The sequence below is a fragment of the Ylistrum balloti genome, unplaced genomic scaffold (assembly GCF_031769215.1).
Source record: "Ylistrum balloti isolate Yb309-2 unplaced genomic scaffold, AGI_CSIRO_Ybal_v1 Utg369594, whole genome shotgun sequence".
In the NCBI taxonomy this organism is placed as follows: Eukaryota; Metazoa; Mollusca; class Bivalvia; order Pectinida; family Pectinidae; genus Ylistrum; species Ylistrum balloti.
The window spans coordinates 185,649-210,133 of NW_026781878.1; the positions used below are offsets into that span (position 1 = coordinate 185,649).

Consider the following 24,485-nt stretch of genomic DNA (forward strand, 5'->3'; position numbering starts at 1 on the left):
ATGGATTCTACAACAGACAATTTCGGTATGGATTCTGGAGGGAATGCACTCACCAGTAATATGGGTGCGGACACTAAAGTCGACACAGGCATGGTGAATGTTGCATTCGAGAATGACGACCGTTTGAGCAATGATGGAGATAATGTGAGTTGCCACAGCATTGCTGACGAGTACAAAAACGATAGGATAAACGACTTAGGAACTATTTCCACAGGAAATTACAAACACAACGATAACGGCGATGTGAACGTCAATGTTAATATTTCACACGAAATCACGGATTTGGACGACAACATGCACGAGGACGATGTTCCCAAAGTAGTTCCGAATGGTTCTCCTGAAGACAATAAAGCTGTACGAATACAGGAAATAAACAATGTAAATAAAGGTAAAGAGAATGGTGGTGGTGAGTTCCGAGTACGTATTGATGACGACCCGGTGACCGTTACTGTAGAAAGTCCGACCTTGCGCACAAAGGTCAACGGAGGGAATGGCATTTCTTCATCCAATCGGGACTCAACCATACCAGACGGGTGAGTTAATATCATGTTATTGTTTTAATGAAATAAGTAAAATAAATCACTGATTACTTTTAGATTAAATGGTATATGGATGACTAGAACAATAACAACTAGGCCTAATGCAATATTAAAAGATATCTTATGAATCAGTGAGTTTATTTTCGTGGTTCGTAGTACACTATAAATGATTTTAATAAAAAAAACTCGTGTAATCTCCGCACCATATCATTGGCTTTTGTTATTGATATTGGTTATATACAAATACTGACGTTGTTTCAATGATTTATTTAGATCGCAAGACCGTTATGTCAGAAGTGTTTAAAACAAAATATACATGGTACCTGACCTCAGGACGAAATCAATCTAGCACCATTTTAGTATTAATTTAAAGGTGTAATATGTACCTTTTAGGGATTGAAACAAATTACGTAAAATTTATCGAGTTTAATTACAGTCATTTCCCGATGTTATAAACAAAATAAAAAGTGAGCCCTTATTTGTACACCGCTTTTCTTCATTAAAACATGTGTTCTTTTCTAACCATTTCAAATTTTATAGACACAACAAGAACGAAAACATTCTAATTGGCCAACTACAACTACTACCATAGAAATGTCTATTTTTCACTCTTTTTGATACCACGGCCTCAAAACCGACATTTTTTCATATATTTTACATACATGTCTGTTCATAATAGATTTCCCTAAAATAAAATTCAAACTTTTATTCTATTAATATTCCGTCTAAGGAAACCTCAAATGTTTAGCAAGATCTGCATAAGGACTATATTTCAAACAGACTTCATTTCGCGGAAGCATTTGAAAACGCTATGTGTGATACGATGACGTTACGCGAGAGTCTTTCATTCATAACGTTATATCCCTACGCGCGCGAGAGAGACTGTCAATATCTATTTATGTTAATGAACACCACAAAGGCTACAATGCCAAATACAATAGTATATGTAAAGATCAGATAATATCTTCATCGAGAGATAATTAAAAATGATAAATGAAATATCAGAAAACTAAAGGTTTAAAAACGTCATTATTGATAACGTCTAAACAGGGAAATACAAATATCATTATTTACATCTTTCCAATTGTTGGCGTTTAACAGAAAAATCTAAACATCTGTTTGTTTGTGACATTGTGGTAGAGATAACAAACATGTTAACAATCTCAGACTGTTGTAAGTGTAGAATTACAACTTGGGGTCGTGTATCACAAGAACTTAGTCAATGTAGTAGGAAACCTTCTAACAGGGTTTCTGTGATTTTAAAATTTTATGCCTGGCCTGAAACATAATATTTACATAAGCTTGCCTTTACAATGGTTTTATTACAACAAAGAGACAGGTGATATTCATCTCAAGCTTATCAGTTTTATCAACGTAATTCAATAGATAAAATGCAGTGCAGTAGTTAAGGGGATTTAGTCCCGATATTCACACCAATGTTTATCTTTCTTGAAATCAGAATTCTGAATTTATCAACAATTGTTATATTATGAAAAATAACACTTATATAAGAAAAACATGTAAATTAAAAAAATTGAAAGGTAAAAAGTGTCAACATTTCCATCCTTTTTTATCAAAGAGAAAAATTATGTAAATATGAGCGGGAATGTATTTTGAATATTTATTGGTTAAATAACGTTATATCATACACTGCATCTATCCATTAAACGTTTCAGTATCTATATTAGCCCAGTTCTTGATTGTACAAGAATAAACGCTTATATCAGGGGATGGGGAGGAGAGAGAGGGAGAGGGAGAGAGAGGGGGGAAAGAGAGAGGTAGAGAGAGAGGGGGGAGAGAGGTAGAGAGAGAGAGGGATAGAGAGAGAAGGGGGAGGGGAGAGAGAGAGGGGAGAGAGAGGGGAAGAGAGAGGGAGAGAGAGAGGGGGAGAGAGGTAGAGAGAGAGGGGGGAAAGAGAGAGGGATAGAGAGAGAAGGGGGGAGGGGAGAGAGAGAGGGGAGAGAGAGGGGAAAAGAGAGGTAGAGAGAGAGGGGGAGAGAGGTAGAGAGAGAGGGGGGAAAGAGAGAGGGATAGAGAGAGAAGGGGGAGGGGAGAGAGAGAGGGGGAGAGAGAGGGGGAGAGCGGGGGGGGGGGAGAGAGAGAGAGGGGGGGGGGGTGGGGGTGGGGTGGGGTGGGGGTGGGATGTTATTTCAAAACGTATTTAGTGTGCCTCGTGCGTAATTTGGATTGCACATCCCAAATCTACATATGGCGTCGATTGTCCGCAACGAGAAAAGTGGTGAGTTAACAAATCCGATCTAATTTACCTCCAAAGGGACTTTCACATCCATTTTTTTAATGTGCAAAACAAATTACTCCCGATTTATACCAAAAAGGTAAAATCCCTGAATATTGGTAAGTTTTTTTTTAGATTAGTACCTAATCTGTGTATTATAATGTAGATATCTTATATAAAAATCAAAGATCCACATGTATTTTATTATTTCAGAATGGACGACCTAAGATGGTATGAGTGGATTACTGTCCACTTCAAAAAGATCGCCGGTGAAAAAGGGCACATAACTCTTAAAGAATTCAAAGAAGCCTTCCAAATAAAGAAGGTAAGCTACTCACTGTTGCACTAGATTATATTACGGGGTCGGATAGGATATGCTCGTATGTACAACAAGCTCACGTTCAGATTCAGTGTTTCATCGGAAAGTAGACATTTACAATCATGTACAGCCGAATCTCGTTATCTCGAAGATTGGGACTGTTAAAACTTCGAGATATTCGATTTTTCGATGGAATTAGTATACAATGTTTAGCCGGTAACGACGAAATACTTCGAATTATACAGTGTCGTCGAGTTATAAGAGTTCTAGATAACGAGGTTTGACTGTAATATAATAGTACCTATATAATACATCATATCATACAGTATTAATCCACAACACATTAACAAAATATTGACACCTTGTCAATGTTGTGTATAACACATTCCCCGACAGTTGCAAGCCAGGCCCCACCTGTATAAAACATCTCAACTTGAGATTTCCTCAAGTAGAGATTTTCCTCAGCTGATATCTCCTTGAAAATATCTTGTATGAAAATTCATTAAGGAATTTCAGGACATCCTATACGATGCCTTCCTCCTGTTCCTTGAGAAAATTTCATACAAGCCGTTTTTGAGGAGATATCAGCTGAGGAAAATCTCGACTTGAAGAAATCTCAAGTTGAGATGTTTTATACAGGTGGGGCCTGATGTTGTTTCAGGAATCTACCCTGAATTAGGCGAGTACCAGTTTAACACAACTACTGTCCATTATGTTTTTTCTCGCAATATTGTTCTTTCTGGATATTTAACAAACTAGGGAGATAATTATACACGAGTTATCTCCCTCATGAAAATCGTGTACTGGTATAACTTGTTCCATGCGAGTTGAGTTGAAATTCTCTTGTTATTCAGGAAGTTGGTTAAACCTGTTAGAAAAATACCAAACGTAAAATTGTAATTTTTTTAAATGTAGAATTGAGATAATGTCGCAATGAAAATTTATTTACGTGTAATTTCAGAGATAAAATTTTAACTTTATTCCTAAATTATACCCAGACCTCATGATCAATCACAAACATCCTTAAATGTATATTTTTCGAAAAGTTGTTTAATACACATTAATGACAACACGTTGTAGTTTGACAAGGCTGGTAAGTGCTGTAAAATTATATGTTACGAGCTTCGACAGACCGGACTTTGTATCTGGAGTGGGAAAGGAGGGTGGGGGAGGGGGGCATACAATTTACAACACACATGAAAATATCCACTGTTAAATGTGAGTCATTGTTGTCAGCATGTATCAGTATTAAAGTCGAAACATTTAGCATCGGCAAAATAATCAAAGGACCTCTTCAAAACTTCGCCTTGAAGTTCGAGTTTGCACAACACTCGTCTCTGAATTATTTTTTTAATCTGATGACGGAAGGCATACGAGCCAGTCTATAATGTTATTCATTTACATATCAAGAATTGATTTCTATTCGAATTCTCTTCCGCTAAACCTAGAATTCGACATTTGAACACGCTCCTTTAGATACCACGTCAGAAAATTAACTTGATACTTGGAGTGTAGTGAACCAATCAGCTTGGCCCAACACTTCCTAGATCGCCAGGAGATTTGTGTACCCGGTTACTTGTATTTTACAACCACACGTTACGAAATGTTTATGAATCAATGTTTTAAGTGTGTTTGATTAGTGTCAATTACTTGAAATTTTATACATAGACCACAGGAATACATGTTGTTTAATAGATTGTAACACTTCCTGATGGGCATGTACACCATACTATTTGGGTACAAACTTGTTAGACCTTAAAAAAGAAATAAAAAAAGAAATATGTTTTTTAAATGTAAGGACTTTATCTCTCGGGGCATCACGTGATCTCCAAATATCCTGAGGTTGGATATAGTTATATCAATTTTTTTCAATACATCGAAATGTCATTGACCTAATGTTCTATTGATACGCTATAATCTATAACACCCATTGCAAGTTTCTGTGATTTTTCGGTTGAACTCAGAAGTCCGTTGTAAATGTCGATTTTTATAAATAATTGTGTATGAATTTTTTCGTTACGTTGTGTCCAAAAGCTAGACTTTATTATCGCCCTCACTGTATCATCTATCTGGGCTCGGCTATGAAAACTCGCGATCATAGAAGTTTGTGCACGCAAACATTTTTTAAGTCCCAGTCGTAGGCGTAAGCGGGAGATAGTTTTAAATTAACAGTTTAATATATACAAACCGACAATATCGCAGTTGAAGTGTATAAATTGAATTTTATGATACAACCTTTTTAAAATCTCGATAGATATGTCGTTTAATCTGGCCAAAACATTTGTAAAGGAATATAACTAATGAAAACAGACAGCGCTAGCCGAGTCGGTCGAGAATAGGTCTACCTGACTTCAAGTGAAGTACCGAAGTTCGTGTTCGGCACTCCCAATGCGAGGCGTATTAACGCCATTGCGTCATATGCATTGTGACGTCACCAAAAAACGAGCCGTGGATATAAGATATCGACATTTTTTCATACGAATCTTATAAAATGTTGTTTTCATACGTTGTGTGATCAACAGAATCTTCATAAAAATCATGAGACTCGTCATGAAATTTCACTTTATCTCGGTAGTAAGACTGGTGAGTCTCTAAGGAATGTAAATTCATGTAAAATTCTCTGTTTATTCAATGACTGTGATTTTGATAATCACATGTAAATAGAGACAATTGTACAGTTTCAACATGAAAAGTAGAGTAACTTAAAACATGTTTAATGCATAGGTCAATTGATAGAAAACATGTTTAAGATCTCTTGCTAAAATGATACATACCAAGTAAAAACACACACCGCTTTATTGCTGTTAGTAAACAACACGTGTAAGAATTTTGACAGTTGAAATGGGTTTGAAAGACTGACAGACACAGATTGAAAAAGACGTAGGAGACTTAAAATCATCATAAAAAGACGGACAAGTTTTTGTTTATGTCGTTACATTTGACTTGCTCAGTGTATCTTAGCTGGGTTTGTTGTCCCTTAAACAGCCAGATTTTTTTAAGGCGGGGAATCCTTGCGGGAGCTGGTGGTTACCACGCTCCACAACATACGGGAGGCCCGTCGTATCTCGTCCATTAAGGGTGACGTGTCTTGTCTAAAGACACAACCATGACAGCCCAGACTGGTCCATGTCTCAATTTCCTAAGATATACTAACTTGTAAATGTAGGGGGAGTCGACCTGCTCACTTTCGATCTTTAACAGCGATTGTATACACGCGCCCACGCTTGACCAACTTACCTATCTCGGCTATAGAGGGTATTTTTTTATAATTGTCATACGCTTGTAAAGTTGCCAGAACACTGACATTCGTCGGTGAGACGATACCCGAGAGTGGGGGGAGTCGCGTGCACGGTAACGAAATTGAATACTTAGTACCCTGAAAACGTATCTGGTGACGTCAACATTGCATGTTCATCAATTAGTGTATTCATGTTTACAATATTTATACTTATAAATTATGCACTCTTGCCTAATTTTATATACCCCCTTTTCTTTTCTCTTCTTCCATTTTCTCTTCCTTTAGTTGTAAACTTGTTCGTTTCATATTATAAACATTAGTTAAGTTACATTACAATCAATTCACCATATGCTGTCAGTGTAAGGGTTAACATGTAAAATTTAAATTGCTGTATTGATGAGACGGACTTAGAATAAGTACATTTGTACTTGTTTCCAAATCATCTTTATGTTTTGTATGTCACCAATATGTACATGTTTCACTTGCCAATACAAATACAGTTTAAACTAACATTACATGTATATAACATAACTTATCTATTGCAAGTAACAAGTTAGTATTTCAAAGGAATATTTTTTAAGTTTCGAAGAAAATTTTTAACAACGTAATAATAAAAAGTAGCAAATAAAAAAAAGTTAAAGAAAAGAATTTACATCAGCTATGCACTAAATGACACGATGTGGACCCAATTAGCATCATGACGTCATCATGGATTTTAAACTAACTTGTGTTGGTTGGGCAAAGTAGTTTCAGAAATAGCCTAACTTAAATATGATTCAAACTGAACCAGCTTAACCTCGCGCATTTCAACGATATCATGTTAATTTTGCTTGTTCAATGATTTCTCTTTGGGTAAGTTACAAGATTTTATGGAGTTTTTTTTTATAACGACATTATGACGTAAGGTCTGGTGAAGGCAGCGAGGAGTAAACAAAACGAAAGTCTATACATATCCTCTGTAATTATGAATAACATCAAGTTGTTCTCCCAGCTCCCGTCCTTGTAGAGTGTACTGTTACCTTTCATAACTGACAGACATAAAGGCGAGGAGTGTAATTCTATCTCACACGCCGGTAAACCGAGAAAAAATCGTTATACTTTTTTGCAAAGGGAAAAAAGAACCACGAAGTCCCTGGATCATGTTTGTCTATCTAATTTTAAGCGCAGATCGGTTTTCATCCTGAAACAGTAACCACGCAGTCCGTGACGGCAGTAGCGGGGTTGTTTGTAGAAAAAAAAATCATATTAGTATTGAACTTCAAAAGCTTACAAAATTTTCAGGTTAAAATTTCGACATTAATGTTGAAATCATTTCAGTGAATCAGTATATGTTAACATCTCACCCGGATGTTTGGTTACAGTTTGAATTATTTCACTAGAAAAAATTCAAGACGCTTCAACACAACCTCCAGACAATGTGCTCTGTCCCGGGGACTCCTGAGGAACCTCCAGACAATGTGCTCTGTCCCGGGGACTCCCGGGAAACTCCAGACAACGTGCTCTGTCCCGGGGACTCCCAGGAAACTCCAGACAACGTGCTCTGTCCCGGGGACTCCTGAGGAACCTCCAGACAATGTGCTCTGTCTCGGGGACTTTTGAGGAAACTCCAGACAAAAGGGCCTGTCCTAGGTGCTACCGAGGGACCACCAAACAACCGGGTCCGTCCTAGGGCTCCCGAGGGATAATTTGGTCCGTCTTGGGGGCTCTCGAGGGATCTCCAGAAAATATGGTTCATCCTTGGGGCTCCCGAGGGACCTTCAGATAATTTGGTCCATCCTAGGGGGCTTCTGTGGGACCTCCAGACAATGTCGTCCGTCCTATGGGCTCCCGAGGGACCAGCCATTTCTGCAGAGGGTTTAACTATTTCCCGCTTGTTGCATCCTCCACATCCAGTTTAGCTCATTAAATGTTTCAACCTACAGTACTTTCCGAATTGCTATACTATTTCAACTGACAAGTTTAGATTTTTAACACATGGGACGAAGTCAGGCAAAAGCCTAGTTATGAAAGAAGTCAGAAATCTGATATATATAAAGATATGTCTTGACTTCTGATTCAAAAGTCACAAGTATTAAATCCGAGGAGCTGGAAGTTGACATCGCGCATTAGACTGGAACAGGACAGATATATATGCTTACATGAAATAAATTGCTATTTTTTGATATACATATATACAATATTAAAAAAAAAATAAAAAGACAAAATTGAGATTTTGGCAGATATGTGAGAAACATCTGCACCCTGACGAGTTTACAGATTTGCTAATGTCATGGTTCTGTGTGTAAACTTAAAGAAGGCGTTGTCAGTCTAGATATGTCCCTACTGATATTCTTAATGTTATAAATCTCAGTAGTCCACCTGCTGCAAAAACGACACAAATATGAAATGACGGAGAAAACAAACCGGTATGTGTCCTTTTAAACGACCCACGTTCTATACACGAATTTAAACGTGGATGTCGCCGGCACAAAACATATCATGTTTGAATAAAGGCTTAAGGGTTTGTTAACAAGATAGAATGACCTTATCTACGCACGCTCTTTAAAGGGACAAAATGGTTAAATTTCGCTATTTTTTTCCCATGCGTTTGATTTCGGTCAAGAATTATAGTACTTAAAATTAGACTCTTTACAAAATTATAACGCTTTCTGAGAGAAATTGATAAAGATTATCAACTTAAAACTAACGCTAGTCGGCGCTCACTGTTGTGTCTACCATCCATCGCTGTTTTGATCGGAGATAGCCGAATTCATCACGTGATCTTTCGGAGCCTCGTTTTAACCCGCCGTTTTGATATAATTTATACTAAGTGTAACCATGCAATTAGCCTAACGAGCAAAAACTTAATTTGCCAGCCATGTTTCAATTCTTACTTGAAATGACGGATTGTTTCACGCTATACGCCTGACCGAACGAAAAAAAAAATGAATTTGAATTAATCTAAATCTAAGATTGATTGCACGAAGACATTAATTACACTCTCCGAACGATAATGATATAAATTAGTGTTGGGTCACTCCTGTTTTATTTTGATTTTATGACGCTGTTAATCAAATGGTTATGCAAACTTTAAAGTGTTATAATGAACGGAAATTACATCATCTTTTATCAGTTATACAATGAATACCTAACTATTTACTCGCTGTAAGCAAATGTTTTATTAAATTGTAGTTATTTTTTCAAAACGTGTTTAGGTGAACAAAATTTAGCGCAATTTGAAAAAAAAATATAATAAAACGCGTTCAGCATGTCCAGAATTCACCCTTTTCCAAGTGGGTTGAAATGGTCAACGATATTACACGGATAGCTGCATATGTTGTGTGTTCTTGTTCCTAGACATTAACAGACATCTTACGGTAACTTGGAATTTAGATTGTCAAAGAAAAATACCTGTGTAAAATTGCTAACTGTTTTATGGTTGAGTATTAAAACCAGTGATTCACACATATTTTATTAATATCTCATTCACTGTTGTGAAATCCATAAATTTTGATTCTATTCCACGGTTAAAGGCACACTTATTTCGGATATTAAATCTAGAACAGCTGGAAAAGGGAAAAATACATAGATGTCTTCAATTCATGTGTTTAAATTCTTTATTGTCGACGACGCACAAAACACCTATGACCTTGTTTATCGAGGCGACGAGTCAAGCAGCAACCGGAGTTTTAAATATCCGCTCCGAAATGTAAGATGTTATTTTCCACCTGTTGAAAAAAAGATAGAAAGATTTAGTGTCATTGTGTTCTGTATAAATGGAACATTGACACGCACAGAGCACCTGCCAAACAGTGATAACACACGTCTAAATTTAATAATTCTTTTTTTTTTAAAGAAATGTTTACCTTTCAAATTTATTTCTTTACTATATTGCTCATTGAACCATCGTTTACACATCAAAAGACTATATCACCGACAGCAGTTTAGCAATATTGAAACAGACTAATTTAATCTTATTTTCCCTTAAAACACGCATGACAAAGAAAAAACTGAAAACTTGTATAGTTACGCGCATGTCTTGAGATTTTCAAATCATATCAAATTGTAACTTGTATAGTTACGCGCATGTCTTGAGATTTCCAAAGCATATAAAATTGTAACCTTTGACCTTTCTGAAGATATATTCGTAATAAGAGTCTTGAGTCAACGTTCCTTTTGTTTTTTTTTTGTCTTTAAAATCACATCACTGATGACGCGAGATGAATAGATATACGTTTAGTGTTGATAGCCGATTTTGCACACATTTTCGACAGAAAATTCTCTTGATCTGTTTTGAGTTTTTTCTTCAATTAACAGAAAACAAGTATTGGAACAGTGAGAAGGACCATTTTGCTAGGTTTTTGTGTTTATTCTTCACATTTTCAAGTTTTATTGTAAATGTTCTACATCGAATAATCCGAACAAAGCTGGCAATACGAAAATTCTCTCACCGGAAGTACTCAAATCTTATCGCTAATACGCATGTCCACTGATAACTGAGTGGGCTGATGGCGGCACAGGCGCTAGACCGACAGCTAAACTACACTTTTTTTGTCTTCTCATCGCTATCAGTAAATCAAAACATCTCCGGATGACTGCCTCTATTAAAAGTAGTGACGTCAAACCTTGTTAACAATTAAGACGTGTTTATAATTTATTTCACGTACATTTTCTGTTTCGTTTCTTAAAGTGAAAAGTATATTTCTGAAAGTGTGGGAGGTAAACTGAAATTTAAAACTGGAAAAAAAAGGTGATGGTATTTAGAAACCCATTACTGTCTGAATAAGATGTTCGCTTGGAAGTTATATATGGAAACAAATGATCCTTTCAGTTGTACTTAAATATTCAAATAGAACCAAGAAAGGTATAGAAAACATGTATAACTACCTGTTCTAGTATTTCTTGTGTGATGAAGCGTGAAACTGTCTTTTGAACAGGAAATATACTTATAAACAAACTAGTATCATAAAAACAGCCGTTTACATAAACAAATTAACAAATCAGCCTGTTTATAATTAAACAGACTGTTTTTTTTGTTTAGTTTTTGCTTTTTTTGTGGGACTCTGATTTCTTAGACTAAAGTTTGAAGGTTTACATGTAGTAGATTACATACATGTGACTTGAATGCCAACGTTCAAAATCTCAAGAATATGAAAGAAAAAAAATGTCACTTGTACTAAATACTCTGACTCTAATTCAACAAATCTAGGGCTTCTTATAAACAAAACAAAAAAACATACTGAGTCACATGAAAACGTAATAAGAGAATAAAACCAAGTTCTGTGGAAAAGTAAGCGTTTAATCGTCATCTAGTTATACTAACGAGCAACAAACACGCCTAACTTCACATTACACAAAGAAATTGGACATTTCTCAATCCGATTACTATGGCGACCATAAAATGTCACCATATATAGATGTTTGTTTTGTTGAATGATTAGTCAGGGATGTCTCTCATTCTTACATTTCTATTAGGGTATAGTGTTAGTCGTGTTGATGACATAAATAACGTGTGTTATGTATATATTTCTTCTATATATTACTGATAAACCTCATCGTACTGGCTATGTAGTCCTCACACTACGACCTCACAGCCAGAACCGCCACACCGTCATCATCAACATTACCCCATATACCAACGATCCACCTCAATCGCCTTTTTTTATTACAACAACACCGACCCTCCACCATCGCCTTTTATTACAACAACACCGACCCTCCACCATCGCCTTTTATTACAACAACACCGACCCTCCACCATCGCCTTTTATTACAACAACACCGACCCTCCACCATCGCCTTTTATTACAACAACACCGACCCACCACCATCGCCTTTTTATTACAACAACACCGACCCACCACCATCGCCTTTTTATCATAGCAACACCGACCCACCACCATCGCCTTTTTATTATAGCAACACCGACCCTCCACCATCGCCTTTTTATTATAGCAACACCGACCCACCACCATCGCCTTTTATTATAGCAACACCGACCCACCACCATCGCCTTTTATTACAACACCGACCCTCCACCATCGCCTTTTATTACAACACCGACCCTCCACCATCGCCTTTTATTACAACAACACCGACCCTCCACCATCGCCTTTTTATTACAACAACACCGACCCACCACCATCGCCTTTTTATCATAGCAACACCGACCCACCACCATCGCCTTTTTATTACAACAACACCGACCCTCCACCATCGCCTTTTATTACAACACCGACCCACCACCATCGCCTTTTTATTACAACAACACCGACCCACCACCATCGCCTTTTTATTACAACAACACCGACCCACCACCATCGCCTTTTTATTACAACACCGACCCTCCACCATCGTCTTTTTATTATACCAACCGACCCTCCACCATCGCCTTTATATTACAACAACCGACCCACCACCATCGCCTTTTTATTATAGCAACACCGACCCACCACCATCGCCTTTTTATTATAGCAACACCGACCCACCACCATCGCCTTTTATTATAGCAACACCGACCCACTACCATCGCCTTTTATTACAACAACACCGACCCTCCACCATCGCCTTTTTATTACAACACCGACCCTCCACCATCGCCTTTTATTACAACAACACCGAGCCACCACCATCGCCTTTTTATTACGACAACACCGACCCACCACCATCGCCTTTTTATTATAGCAACACCGACCCACCACCATCGCCTTTTTATTATAGCAACACCGACCCACCACCATCGCCTTTTATTACAACACCGACCCTCCACCATCGCCTTTTTATTACAACACCGACCCTCCACCATCGCCTTTTTATTACAACACCGACCCTCCACCATCGCCTTTTTATTACAACACCGACCCTCCACCATTGCCTTTTATTACAACACCGACCCTCCACCATCGCCTTTTATTACAACAACACCGACCCTCCACCATCGCCTTTTATTACAACACCGACCCTCCACCATCGCCTTTTTATTACAACAACACCGACCCTCCACCATCGCCTTTTATTACAACACCGACCCTCTACCATCTACACACCACCCAAGCCATTCACACCACTATAACCACAGCACGAATGCCGGCAATCCCGGAAGAGATGTTTGATTTTGACGAGAGTTATAGCCTCACACAGATATATTATAAACATATATACTTAGTAAAAGATGTGACAATGCCTTCCACGGTATATAATGTTTTCACTTAAGGTTGTTTATTCCTAGTAAATGTATTGCAATTTTCTTTATTGTCTGTTACGGAATACAACCTGTTACACGACTCTCCAGAAATATATTCCCTTTGATTAAAGCATTTGAGGTGAAACTCAGACAATTTAAATTTGAAACAACATGTACTGTATTTCAATATTTAAGTTTTTTTTACAACAATGGAATGTGTTGTAATATTACCATCTTATCATTTCAGTCGTTCTTCGCTGAGCGGTTCTTCCAAATGTTTGACGAGAATGGAAGTGGCTCTATAGAACTGATCGAATTGATGAGTGGACTGCGCACGCTCAGGAAAGGAACCCCCACGGAGAAACTTCAGTTCCTGTTTCGTGTGTACGATATTGACGGTGAGTATACATGTTAATCGTTATACACTGAACTGTCCGGAGTTCGAATTCCAGACCGGAAGTTAAAATATATTGCGTCACGTGTCCCATCATTGAGGTGTTTCCGGGTTACTCCGAGATTCTCCTCATCAACGATCGCTAGCTCTCCTCAACTATGAATGATTGTGGAAGTCTTGTAGTTTAGTACAAATGTCGGATCTGATTTAATAATCGTTTTAAATAAAAAAATTCTTTTAAAATAAAATGTAGTAAACATAGTAAGCACGTCCATAACGTTGCCTTGAATATGAAAAGCTACACGTATTTGTTTTTTCCGACAGGAAGTGGTTCCATCGATCGGAACGAGTTGAACACTGTTTTGAGGACAAGTATGGAGGAGAGTTCCCTGACATTAGGGGAAGAAAACTTAACCAAAATGACAGACGCGATCTTTGAAGCGGCAGATACCGACAATAGCGGAGAAATCTCTTTCGAGGAACTTAAAACGGAACTTGAAAAATACCCGGGTGTCATGGAAAATCTGAGTATCAGGTAAAAACGCCCTAAAACTTTTTATAATGTTGTCACATCGACACGTCAATACAGAAATATTAGATAGGGATTGTTAATGAGAAAATATATATGTTTTTATTTTTTACTAGATTAACAATCTATATCAGTGATACCGGTCTGTATTGTACACGTATACAGAAATTTTCTGTTTCTTTTCAGCGCTGCTTCTTGGTTGAAGGCACCTACCAATGACAAAAGAAAGAAACCTTCCAAATCATCCCGCTATTTCACAGCCACATATATCCGGAACAATCTTAAAAAAATCGTTTTTCTAATCGTGTACATCCTTGTCAACATTGCGCTTGGAAGTTACGCTGCTTACAACTACAGGGAATCGAACGGATGGTACATTTTGGCGCGAATTTGTGGCATGTGTCTGAATTTCAATGGAATGTTTATCCTTGTCTTAATGCTGCGGAAAAGTTTGACGTACTTGAGGCTGACCTTCCTACATCATATCTTACCGATCGACCAAAATATCTACTTTCACAAACTGTGTGGTGTTTTTATTGCCTTTTTTAGTTTGTTCCACACCGTTGGACATATCGGAAATGCTGGTAAGTATGATGGTTGTGTAAATGTTTAATCGTATTGTCATAAAACTTCTTTTTACAAGCACTTACAATTGTATTATCAAAACTACGTTTTTTTCTAGTTTTGAGGGTTAATGAATTTCAAGTGCAGATTATACTAGAGGTTAACAGGAACAACAAGCACTACATTAAGGTTTCAGTGAGAGGTACCAGGTGTATATAGAGAATTTATATGAACTGTGTAGATTACAAGTGGAAAATATCTTATATTAATGAATCAGGAGTCAGGGATATGTTTCACAACCTCATCAAACCGAAATAATTGTTTAGGTTTAGTCAATATTTACAAAACCATCTTTCTTTTGCAGTTGTCGTGGCGGCGCTTGATGACAATGTCGTAAACGCGACCTCTGACCTTCAGGCATGGGAAGTGTTGTTTACTACTAAAGCTGGGATCGGTTTTGTTGGAGCTAGTGCTTTCATCACTGGCTGGATACTGGATGTGGTCCTCGTTATCATGGTCATCTGTTCCCTACCGTTTGTTAGAAGATCAGGACATTTTGAGGTAGATTTCTCACTCTATTTTACTTTACGTCAATATTTTTATATTTTTTTGTTTGTTTTGTTTTTCAATTTCGGGCCTGAATAAATATTGTTCCATCTAAATTTGTATTACTGACCAAGGTACAGCGTTTATGAATAAAGAATGATAAACGCATTAACAATAATTAAGTTTGAAATAAATGGTGAAAAAATGTAAGCATTTCAAACAAGTAATATTATCGTTTGATAATGACTCATGTATTTGTATATACCTCTTAAAGGTGTTTTATTACGCAATATTTCTATATCTAGTGTGACATTGGGTTGTTTACCATAAACCTGTGTTTATAAACAAATGTTTCTTTACCTGTAACCTCCGTTCATTTACCTGTTACCTCTATTTGTTTACCTGTTTTCTCCATGTGTTTACCTGTAACCTCTATTTGTTTACCTGTTGTCTCCATGTGTTTACCTGTAACCTCTATTTGCTTACCTGTTGTCTCCATGTGTTTACCTGTTGTCTCCATGTGCTTACCTGTAGCCTCCGTGTTAATTAGTTACCGCTTTTTGTTCACCTGTAACCTCCATTTCTATACTCGTAAACTCTACATTTTTACCTGTAACCTCCATGTGTTTACCTATAACCTCCATGTGTTTACCTGTAGCCTCTATGTTTATTTGTTACCTCTTTTTGTTCACATGTAACTCCCATTTCATTACTGATAAACTCTACCTTTTTTCCTTATACACTCTACGTTTCTACATGTAACCTCGATTAGTTTACCTGTTACCTCAATTTGTTCACATGTAACCTCCATTTCTTTACTTGTAAACTCTACTTTTTTTACCTATATACTCTACTTTTTTACCTATATACTCTACTTTTTTTACCTATATACTCTACTTTTTTTCCCTATATACTCTACTTTTTTACCTATATACTCTACTTTTTTACTTGTAAACTCTACTTTTTGTCATCTTAATTTGTTTACATTTACATTTTGAATCCATTTATTTACATGTAACCTCCGTTTTTTTAATTTGTAACCTTCAATGGGCCCGTAACGCCATTCTACATTCATATTATCTATCTAGTTACGTGTTACCGTTATTTGTTACTTATTACCTATAATTACCTGTGATATCTAATTACAGGTGTTTTACTGGACACACACACTTTACATCGCGTTCTGGATCCTGCTCATTCTCCACGCACCAAATTTCTGGAAATGGTTTATAGCTCCTGGAATTCTTTTCATTGGAGAGAAATTTTTCCGAAGCAAATTCGTGAAGCGCGTTCGATACGGCACAAATTATATACAGGAAGTTACCATCCTACCTTCCGGTGTAAGTACACTCATCCATCTCCTCCTGTCTCATTGACATACATTGTGTCCTTCCTAAACGAAAACTCGCCCTTTAAAGTTGAATGAAAAATATCATCGTAAAAGATAGTGCATAGTCGATAGATGGATGGTGCGACCTTGACCAGCACAAAATCCTACAATTATGATACCACGGATTTCTAGATTTCTAAGTTTACCTGCTTGCAACCTTTTTATTCTCTCGAATTGTGACAAGGCTCATAAAATACACATGCACGTGACGCTATTCTAAAGTTATCTGATGTATAAAAAATAACGAATGATATCTTAATATGGTGCTGGTGTACCTCCCAGTCTAGATTCTGACTTTTCTTTTGATCTGTTTGGATTTTACTTAGTCGCCTCCAAGGCTTTAAAACTAAGGCCCTTAGAATCACTGACGAGTCCCATAAGGACGAAACAGCTGTAAGATAAGATGCAGTTTAATTCATTGTTTGGCTCCACTGTATCTCACTCAAAGGGTGCTAGTCACTTAGGTGTCTTTTGTACAATCATTATCATGCTTTAATGGATTTCAAACAGGATAAGAATCTTATAGAAGACTTTTTTTGTTTTAGGTGACCCATCTGGTGATATCGAAAGGCGAAAAGTTTCATTATAAGCCTGGAGATTACTGCTTCATTCAGATTCCCTGCATCGCTAATTACGAATGGCATCCCTTTACCATCAGCAGTGCTCCTGAAATGAAAGGTAGGTTCCGACATACAAACTGTTTCTAACTTTACATATTATCACCATCAGCAGTGCTCCTGAAATGAGTGGTAGGTTCCGACTTAAAAACTGTTTCTAACTTTACATATTATCACCATCAGCAGTGCTCCTGAAATGAGTGGTAGGTTCCGACTTAAAAACTGTTTCCAACTTAACATATTATCGCCATCAGCAGTGCTCCTGAAATGAGTGGTAGGTTCCGACATACAAACCTTATTTAAGATAACATATTATCGCCATCAGCAGTGCTCCTGAAATGAGTGGTAGGTTCCGACATACAAACTGTTTCTAACTTAACACATTATCACCATCAGCAGTGCTCCTGAAATGAGTGGTAGGTTCCGACATACAAACCTTATTTAACATAACACATTATCACCATCAGCAGTGCTCCTGAAATGAGTGGTAGGTTCCGACATACAAACCTTATTTAACATAACATATTATCGCCATCAGCAGTGCTCCTGAAATGAGTGGTAGGTTCCGACATACAAACCTTATCATACCTGTTGCTAATATATAGCTGTAGAAGAATGAGACAGCTGTGTGATGCAGCTTTAATATACAACATTCACACTTTTTTTTACTTATTTATCTTGTATATCCTCTGTTTATAGTTGAATTCGGTACAATCTTCAAAATATCTGACTGCAATGAAAATTAATTACCGTTAAATCGTGAAGAAATGTAGAAATTGTCAACACTTCTGTCATAAACACTGCAATAAATCATGTTCATATATAGTGCAGCCAGTTTTTGAGATGTAAATTTCATTTTGGAGATAACTGCTGTGTTGACATATACGGTCATATATCAATATTACTGTTGCTTATAGAATTTTAATAGCGACGCTATTTCTAAAACTCCGTAGGGTTTTATATCCGTATTTTAATTCACGGATATTTAAAATAACAAACATGTAGCTTTTAATCATAATCTATCCGATCTGATTGACCTTGCTCAAGTTTAGTGACGCCTGTAACATTTGAACTCAGTTGACCTTTCGGGGTCAATCCATTTTTACTTACGTCATTGTCATGACGCATCGGTGTCATTTACATTACTGATAATCGCCATCCGACCTAGACAGGCAAACGCGAACTTTCCAAACAGTATATTGTGGTTCTATTCTTGTAAAAATATTTCCTTTGACCATTTAATGTTTAAAAATTCTTTGAAAAACGAGAATTAATGTTCAAACTATTTCCAGTTTTCTGTTGATAACATCGTCTAATTCTGTGGTGGTGATTCTTTATTTCGATCACAAAATTGAAGTAGTTATACACGCTTATGAAACTAACGATGTGTATACAAAATACATGTGATGTTATTTAATATACACAGGAAAGTTTACGCTTCACATACGATCGGCTGGTCACTGGACTAAGAAACTGTACGAGTATTTTGAACAGCTAGATCCCGGATCAGGTAATACTTTTGAGGAGGAGGATGACGTCATTCCTAAAAGGAGAAGCACAAGTCGACGAGGAACACGTAGTCGGTCTTTATACAAGAGTATCAAAGGTAAATTGTGTAGAATTAATCGTCTGTTTGATTATTTTGTCATCACTTTTCATATATTTATTACTTGAACTCATCAATCTATCCAGAAACGCTCATACGCCATTTTTGTAATGAGTCATACTTGAGATATGCTACAAAACAAAATCGTATCAGGTTCAAGAACATGAAGAAACGGAGGATATCATATGAGTTTCCATACATACGAGAAATATGAAACAAATCTCAGGATCTCTTTTTCGTCGCCAGTTAAACAAGATGAAACATCCTTTACAAATTTCATCAATCTCATATGCGACAGACAAAAATCCAAAACGATGTTTATCACATAACGTTCGCAAAAACTGGGAAAACAGCATTTTATTAGGACTGAAACAGATTCAAAATTAGCAATAGTCACGCTCTTTCTTTTGGTGACGTCACAATGCACATACGTTACATCATGAGTGTCATAGCACAAACATCTGTGTAGTTGATGTGAGCACAGTGGTACCGATGAAATTTTGTGATTAAAAACGTTCTATTTACACTCTTAATAAGGGCGGTTATCACTGAAATCAACATACAGGGCATACCTCCTGGGTATGACCCATGAAATCACATGGAAAGTAAAAATTCCGTTCCAAGTCCACATGAAATAGTTTAATCCCATGTTCTTCATATCATTATGGAAATTGATTTGGTGTTGTGACCAAATATTGATTTTTACACATAATAGATTTAGATTCAAACATTTCCTATTCGCAAAATACTCAAAATACTTTATCTGGTAAAGTAGTTTCATTTCTGTCTATTATGTTTCTGTAGGAACGTTCAAGAAATCTGAAAGAGAAGATGAACTGACACTAGAAGTAAGTCTTTGGTTGGTTGTTGCATATCACGTGATCATTGTCATGTGACTATTATGCTGTCTTACACATGAAGTCATGAATTCACTAGATTAATATCAGTTGAATTTTGAAATGTATCAATATTGTACACAAGTGCCATTACCAGTGTCTTCAATAAACCAAACCCTGGCAATGTCGTCAGGTGATCAATCTGTTGTTGATGATACTATTTTATTAACAACCGTAATTGACATTTGATATTATACGCTTGATTGATTTTAAGGAACTGAGAGCCGAGAAGAGACGAAGACGAAAACATAAGAAAGTAAAAATTTTGGTAAGTTATGTTATTGTTCATTGGTTTCATTGTTCTGACAACATAAATGTTACCGATTCGACTGTCTGAAAGAAGAGTTCATTGTTCGATTCTGTTGTATGTAACTCTAAATCAATATTATAATGTTATATTCATTTGTATGGCCTCCTCCTCCTCCTCCTCATTTCAGAGTTTTTCGTTCTATTTTCAAAATAATAGAAAACGATATATGACGGGTAGATAAATCGACAACCTGACATGTCTTGATTTGGTCCTGTTACAGTGTAATATTGACGGCCCATATGGAACAGGGTGTAGGGAAGTGTTTGATACAGAGCACGCGGTCCTGATCGGCGCGGGAATTGGCGTGACTCCTATGGCCTCCATTTTACAGAGTGTCATGTACCGCTACAAATCGTCAAAGCGTCAATGTCCACATTGTAAACACGAGTTCTACGGCGACATCCCTGAACACTCCATGGCACTGAAGAAGGTATGTGATATTGTAAAGTAATTATCGTCATTGACACCGCCTTGTTATTAATCACGCTGGTCTGCTTCATCAGCTCGGATTTTGGGTTGTAGTCTTATCTGACCATGTTTTTATCTTTCATTCTGTTCTGAAGGCTTCTCTGATTTATTATCTTTCCCTTTATATGTTATATGGTTGTATCGACAACAATTGTGTGTAATTGGTATCTGATATTACCTATTGTAACATCGGTTGTGGTTGATTTTTGATGTTTGTTTGGTTTCTACTGTAGCACAAATAATATTATATAAAGAAATATATTCCCTATATATGTATATAAATATATATTTAGCTACAGTTTATTTGTTTTCTTTATAACAAACATAGAAGTGTTTATATATGCAAACATCCTTTTGTCCACAACAACTACGTAGATTTTCGTTTGCTCAATAGGGATATTGTTTGATTGTTTCTAGATATGTTTTTTTAAAGTTCATATTCCGCGTGCAAGTTCCCCAGTGTGTGAACCCTTGTCTAAATGTTATATATACCTATATATATATATATATTTACCTATGAATTATATATATATTCAGTCTACAGCACACAAAACAAAGAAGGTATAATGGTTTCAAATATCATGCACTCTGCCATCTAGTTACAGCTTTCACGTAAATACATGCCACGTCTTAATGCATGCGAATAGTGTCACGTGATCAGAATATTCATGAGTACTTAACTTTCGTTTGAAATTATCAGATAAATAATTTTTAAAAGTATGGAATGATTGAGCTTTGTATATTTACAATATGACCAAATAATGAATTAAAATGCAACATGTTTCGTCCTTTTTGGTTCATCAGTGATTGTATGGGACCAACTTTGAATCACGAGAGTAGAAAGCGAACTCCGACATGTCATGGTATCACTGGTTCAAAGTTCGAATTCACGAATCAATATATTATTTATTTCAGGTGGACTTTATTTGGATCAACCGTGATCAGAAGTGTTTTGAATGGTTCATGAGTATGTTAACTGAACTAGAGTTAGAACAGGCTGAACGCTCGGACTCGGGAAATCTCAACCGTATTATCGACATGCAGTTCTATATGACGTCAGTAAAGGACCTTACGGACATGAAGGGGATAGGTCTCCAGCTAGCCATGGATCTGTTACATAAGAAGGATCACAAAGATCTGATCACAGGGCTACACACTCGGACACAAGCAGGAAGACCGAAATGGGGCAAGGTGAGATGAAGCAACACAATGTTATTCAATTTGAACGAATTGAAGGAAAACAAAATTAGAATATTGTTGCGAGTACAAAATTTTCATTTTAACTCAAAATATTTATTTGTCCGCTTATTAGTTGTACCCCTACTTGATACCATAGTTTTGTCCGCCTATAAGTTGTACCCCTACTTGATACCATAGTTTTGTCCGGTTATTAGTTGTACCCCTTCTTGATACCATAGTTTTGTCTGGTTATTAGTTGTACCCCTACTTGATACCATATTTTTATCCGGTTATTAGTTGTGCCCCTACTTGATACCATAGTTTTGTCCCGTTATTAGTTGTACCCCTACTTGATACCATAGTTTTGTCCGGTTATTAGTTGTTCCCCTACTTGATACCATAGTTTTGTCCGGTTATTAGTTGTACCCCTACTTGATACCATAGTTTTATCCGGTTATTAGTTGTACCCCTACTTGATACCATAGTTTTGTCCGCCTATAAGTTGTACCCCTACTTGATACCATAGTTTTGTCCGGTTATTAGTTGTACCCCTTCTTGATACCATAGTTTTGTCTGGTTATTAGTTGTACCCCTACTTGATACCATATTTTTATCCGGTTATTAGTTGTGCCCCTACTTGATACCATAGTTTTGTCCGGTTATTAGTTGTACCCCTACTTGATACCATAGTTTTGTCCGGTTATTAGTTGTACCCCTACTTGATACCATAGTTTTGTCCGGTTATTAGTTGTACCCCTACTTGATACCATAGTTTTGTCCGGTTATTAGTTGTACCCCTACTTGATACCATATTTTTGTCCGGTTATTAGTTGTACCCCTACTTGATACCATATTTTTATCCGGTTATTAGTTGTACCCCTACTTGATACCATATTTTTATCCGGTTATTAGTTGTGCCCCTACTTGATACCATAGTTTTGTCCGGTTATTAGTTGTACCCCTACTTGATACCATAGTTTTGTCCGGTTATTAGTTGTACCCCTACTTGATACCATAGTTTTGTCCGGTTATTAGTTGTACCCCTACTTGATACCATAGTTTTGTCCGGTTATTAGTTGTACCCCTACTTGATACCATATTTTTGTCCGGTTATTAGTTGTACCCCTACTTGATACCATATTTTTATCCGGTTATTAGTTGTACCCCTACTTGATACCATAGTTTTGTCTGGTTATTAGTTGTACCCCTACTTGATACCATATTTTTATCCGGTTATTAGTTGTGCCCCTACTTGATACCATAGTTTTGTCCGGTTATTAGTTGTACCCCTACTTGATACCATAGTTTTATCCGGTTATTAGTTGTACCCCTACTTGATACCATAGTTTTGTCCGGTTATTAGTTGTGCCGCTACTTGATACCATAGTTTTGTCCGGTTTTTAGTTGTACCCCTACTTGATACCATATTTTTGTCCGCTTATTAGTTGTACCCCTACTTGATACCATAGTTTTGTCCGGTTATTAGTTGTACCCCTACTTGATACCATAGTTTTGTCCGGTTATTAGTCGTACCCCTACTTGATACCATAGTTTTATCCGGTTATTAGTTGTACCCTTACTTGATACCATATTTTAATCCGGTTATTAGTTGTAGGACCATTAATTTTTAGGGTGATTTTTTTCATTCACTTCATGAATACTCTTTATCCTCAAATTCATATGACCACGAATTGTTAAAATGAGTATAGATATAGTGAGATACATCAATGTATATTTTTGCGAAGATTAGAACCAGCGAAAAATATAATTATCATTTTAAAGTAAGTAAGTAGTTCAACTGAATGACTGATGGCATTGCTAAAAACAATTTCGTTGACAGACAAACGATATATGACATTATTAAACCACATGAATGAATCGTAAATTTCAATGATGACCGTGACGGATCATTCATCCATACATCAAATGTAACTTTAATCTAATAAATAGGTAGTCGTGTAGGACGGGGTTTATTTTGCTTTATCTGTGCGCATCTTAAATGTTTCTTTTATATTTCTTAACTTGCAGGTTTTAAAAGGTATTGCGGAACAGAAGAAAGGTAAGGTGAAGGTATTCTTTTGCGGGGCTCCGGCTTTGGGGAAAATCATCAAAGTGGAATGCGAGAAACTCAATTTCGCTTTTTCAAAAGAGAACTTTTAAGACTAATATATTAATATTGACATAGAACACGGAAGTTGATAGTGATATGATCAACACCCCCTGGGCTGTCAAAATATGTGAAGAAAGTGAAGTACACTTGACCAAAGATCGTGACAAGGTGTGAAGGAATGATCACCTGGTGAGGTTGTTGTGTAGTGTTTTCAAGTGGATATCAGGACAGGAACTTCAAGCAAGATTTATTTTTAAAAAAGTCCACTTCACAGTGACGCTTGTATAAATATAAGAAATAGTTTTACATAGTTCCGATACAATCCCGGTGATGGGACCTGTTTAGTATACAGTGCACATATTTATCGCACTTTAAACGCAAC

The 24,485-nt window shown here is 36.8% G+C and overlaps 1 protein-coding gene across 1 annotated transcript; it reads left to right on the forward strand.

Moving 5' to 3' along the window:
* LOC132545218 (NADPH oxidase 5-like) lies at window positions 1-24,153 on the forward strand. Its single transcript, XM_060208897.1, has 14 exons — window positions 1-533; window positions 2,989-3,100; window positions 13,742-13,892; window positions 14,213-14,423; window positions 14,604-15,001; window positions 15,346-15,542; window positions 16,676-16,867; window positions 17,463-17,595; window positions 18,961-19,140; window positions 19,945-19,988; window positions 20,251-20,304; window positions 20,567-20,776; window positions 21,730-22,005; window positions 24,022-24,153. The coding sequence occupies exons 1-14, from the start codon at window positions 1-3 to the stop codon at window positions 24,151-24,153; spliced, it is 2,823 nt and encodes a 940-aa protein (XP_060064880.1).
* Window positions 24,154-24,485: the final 332 nt, after the last annotated feature.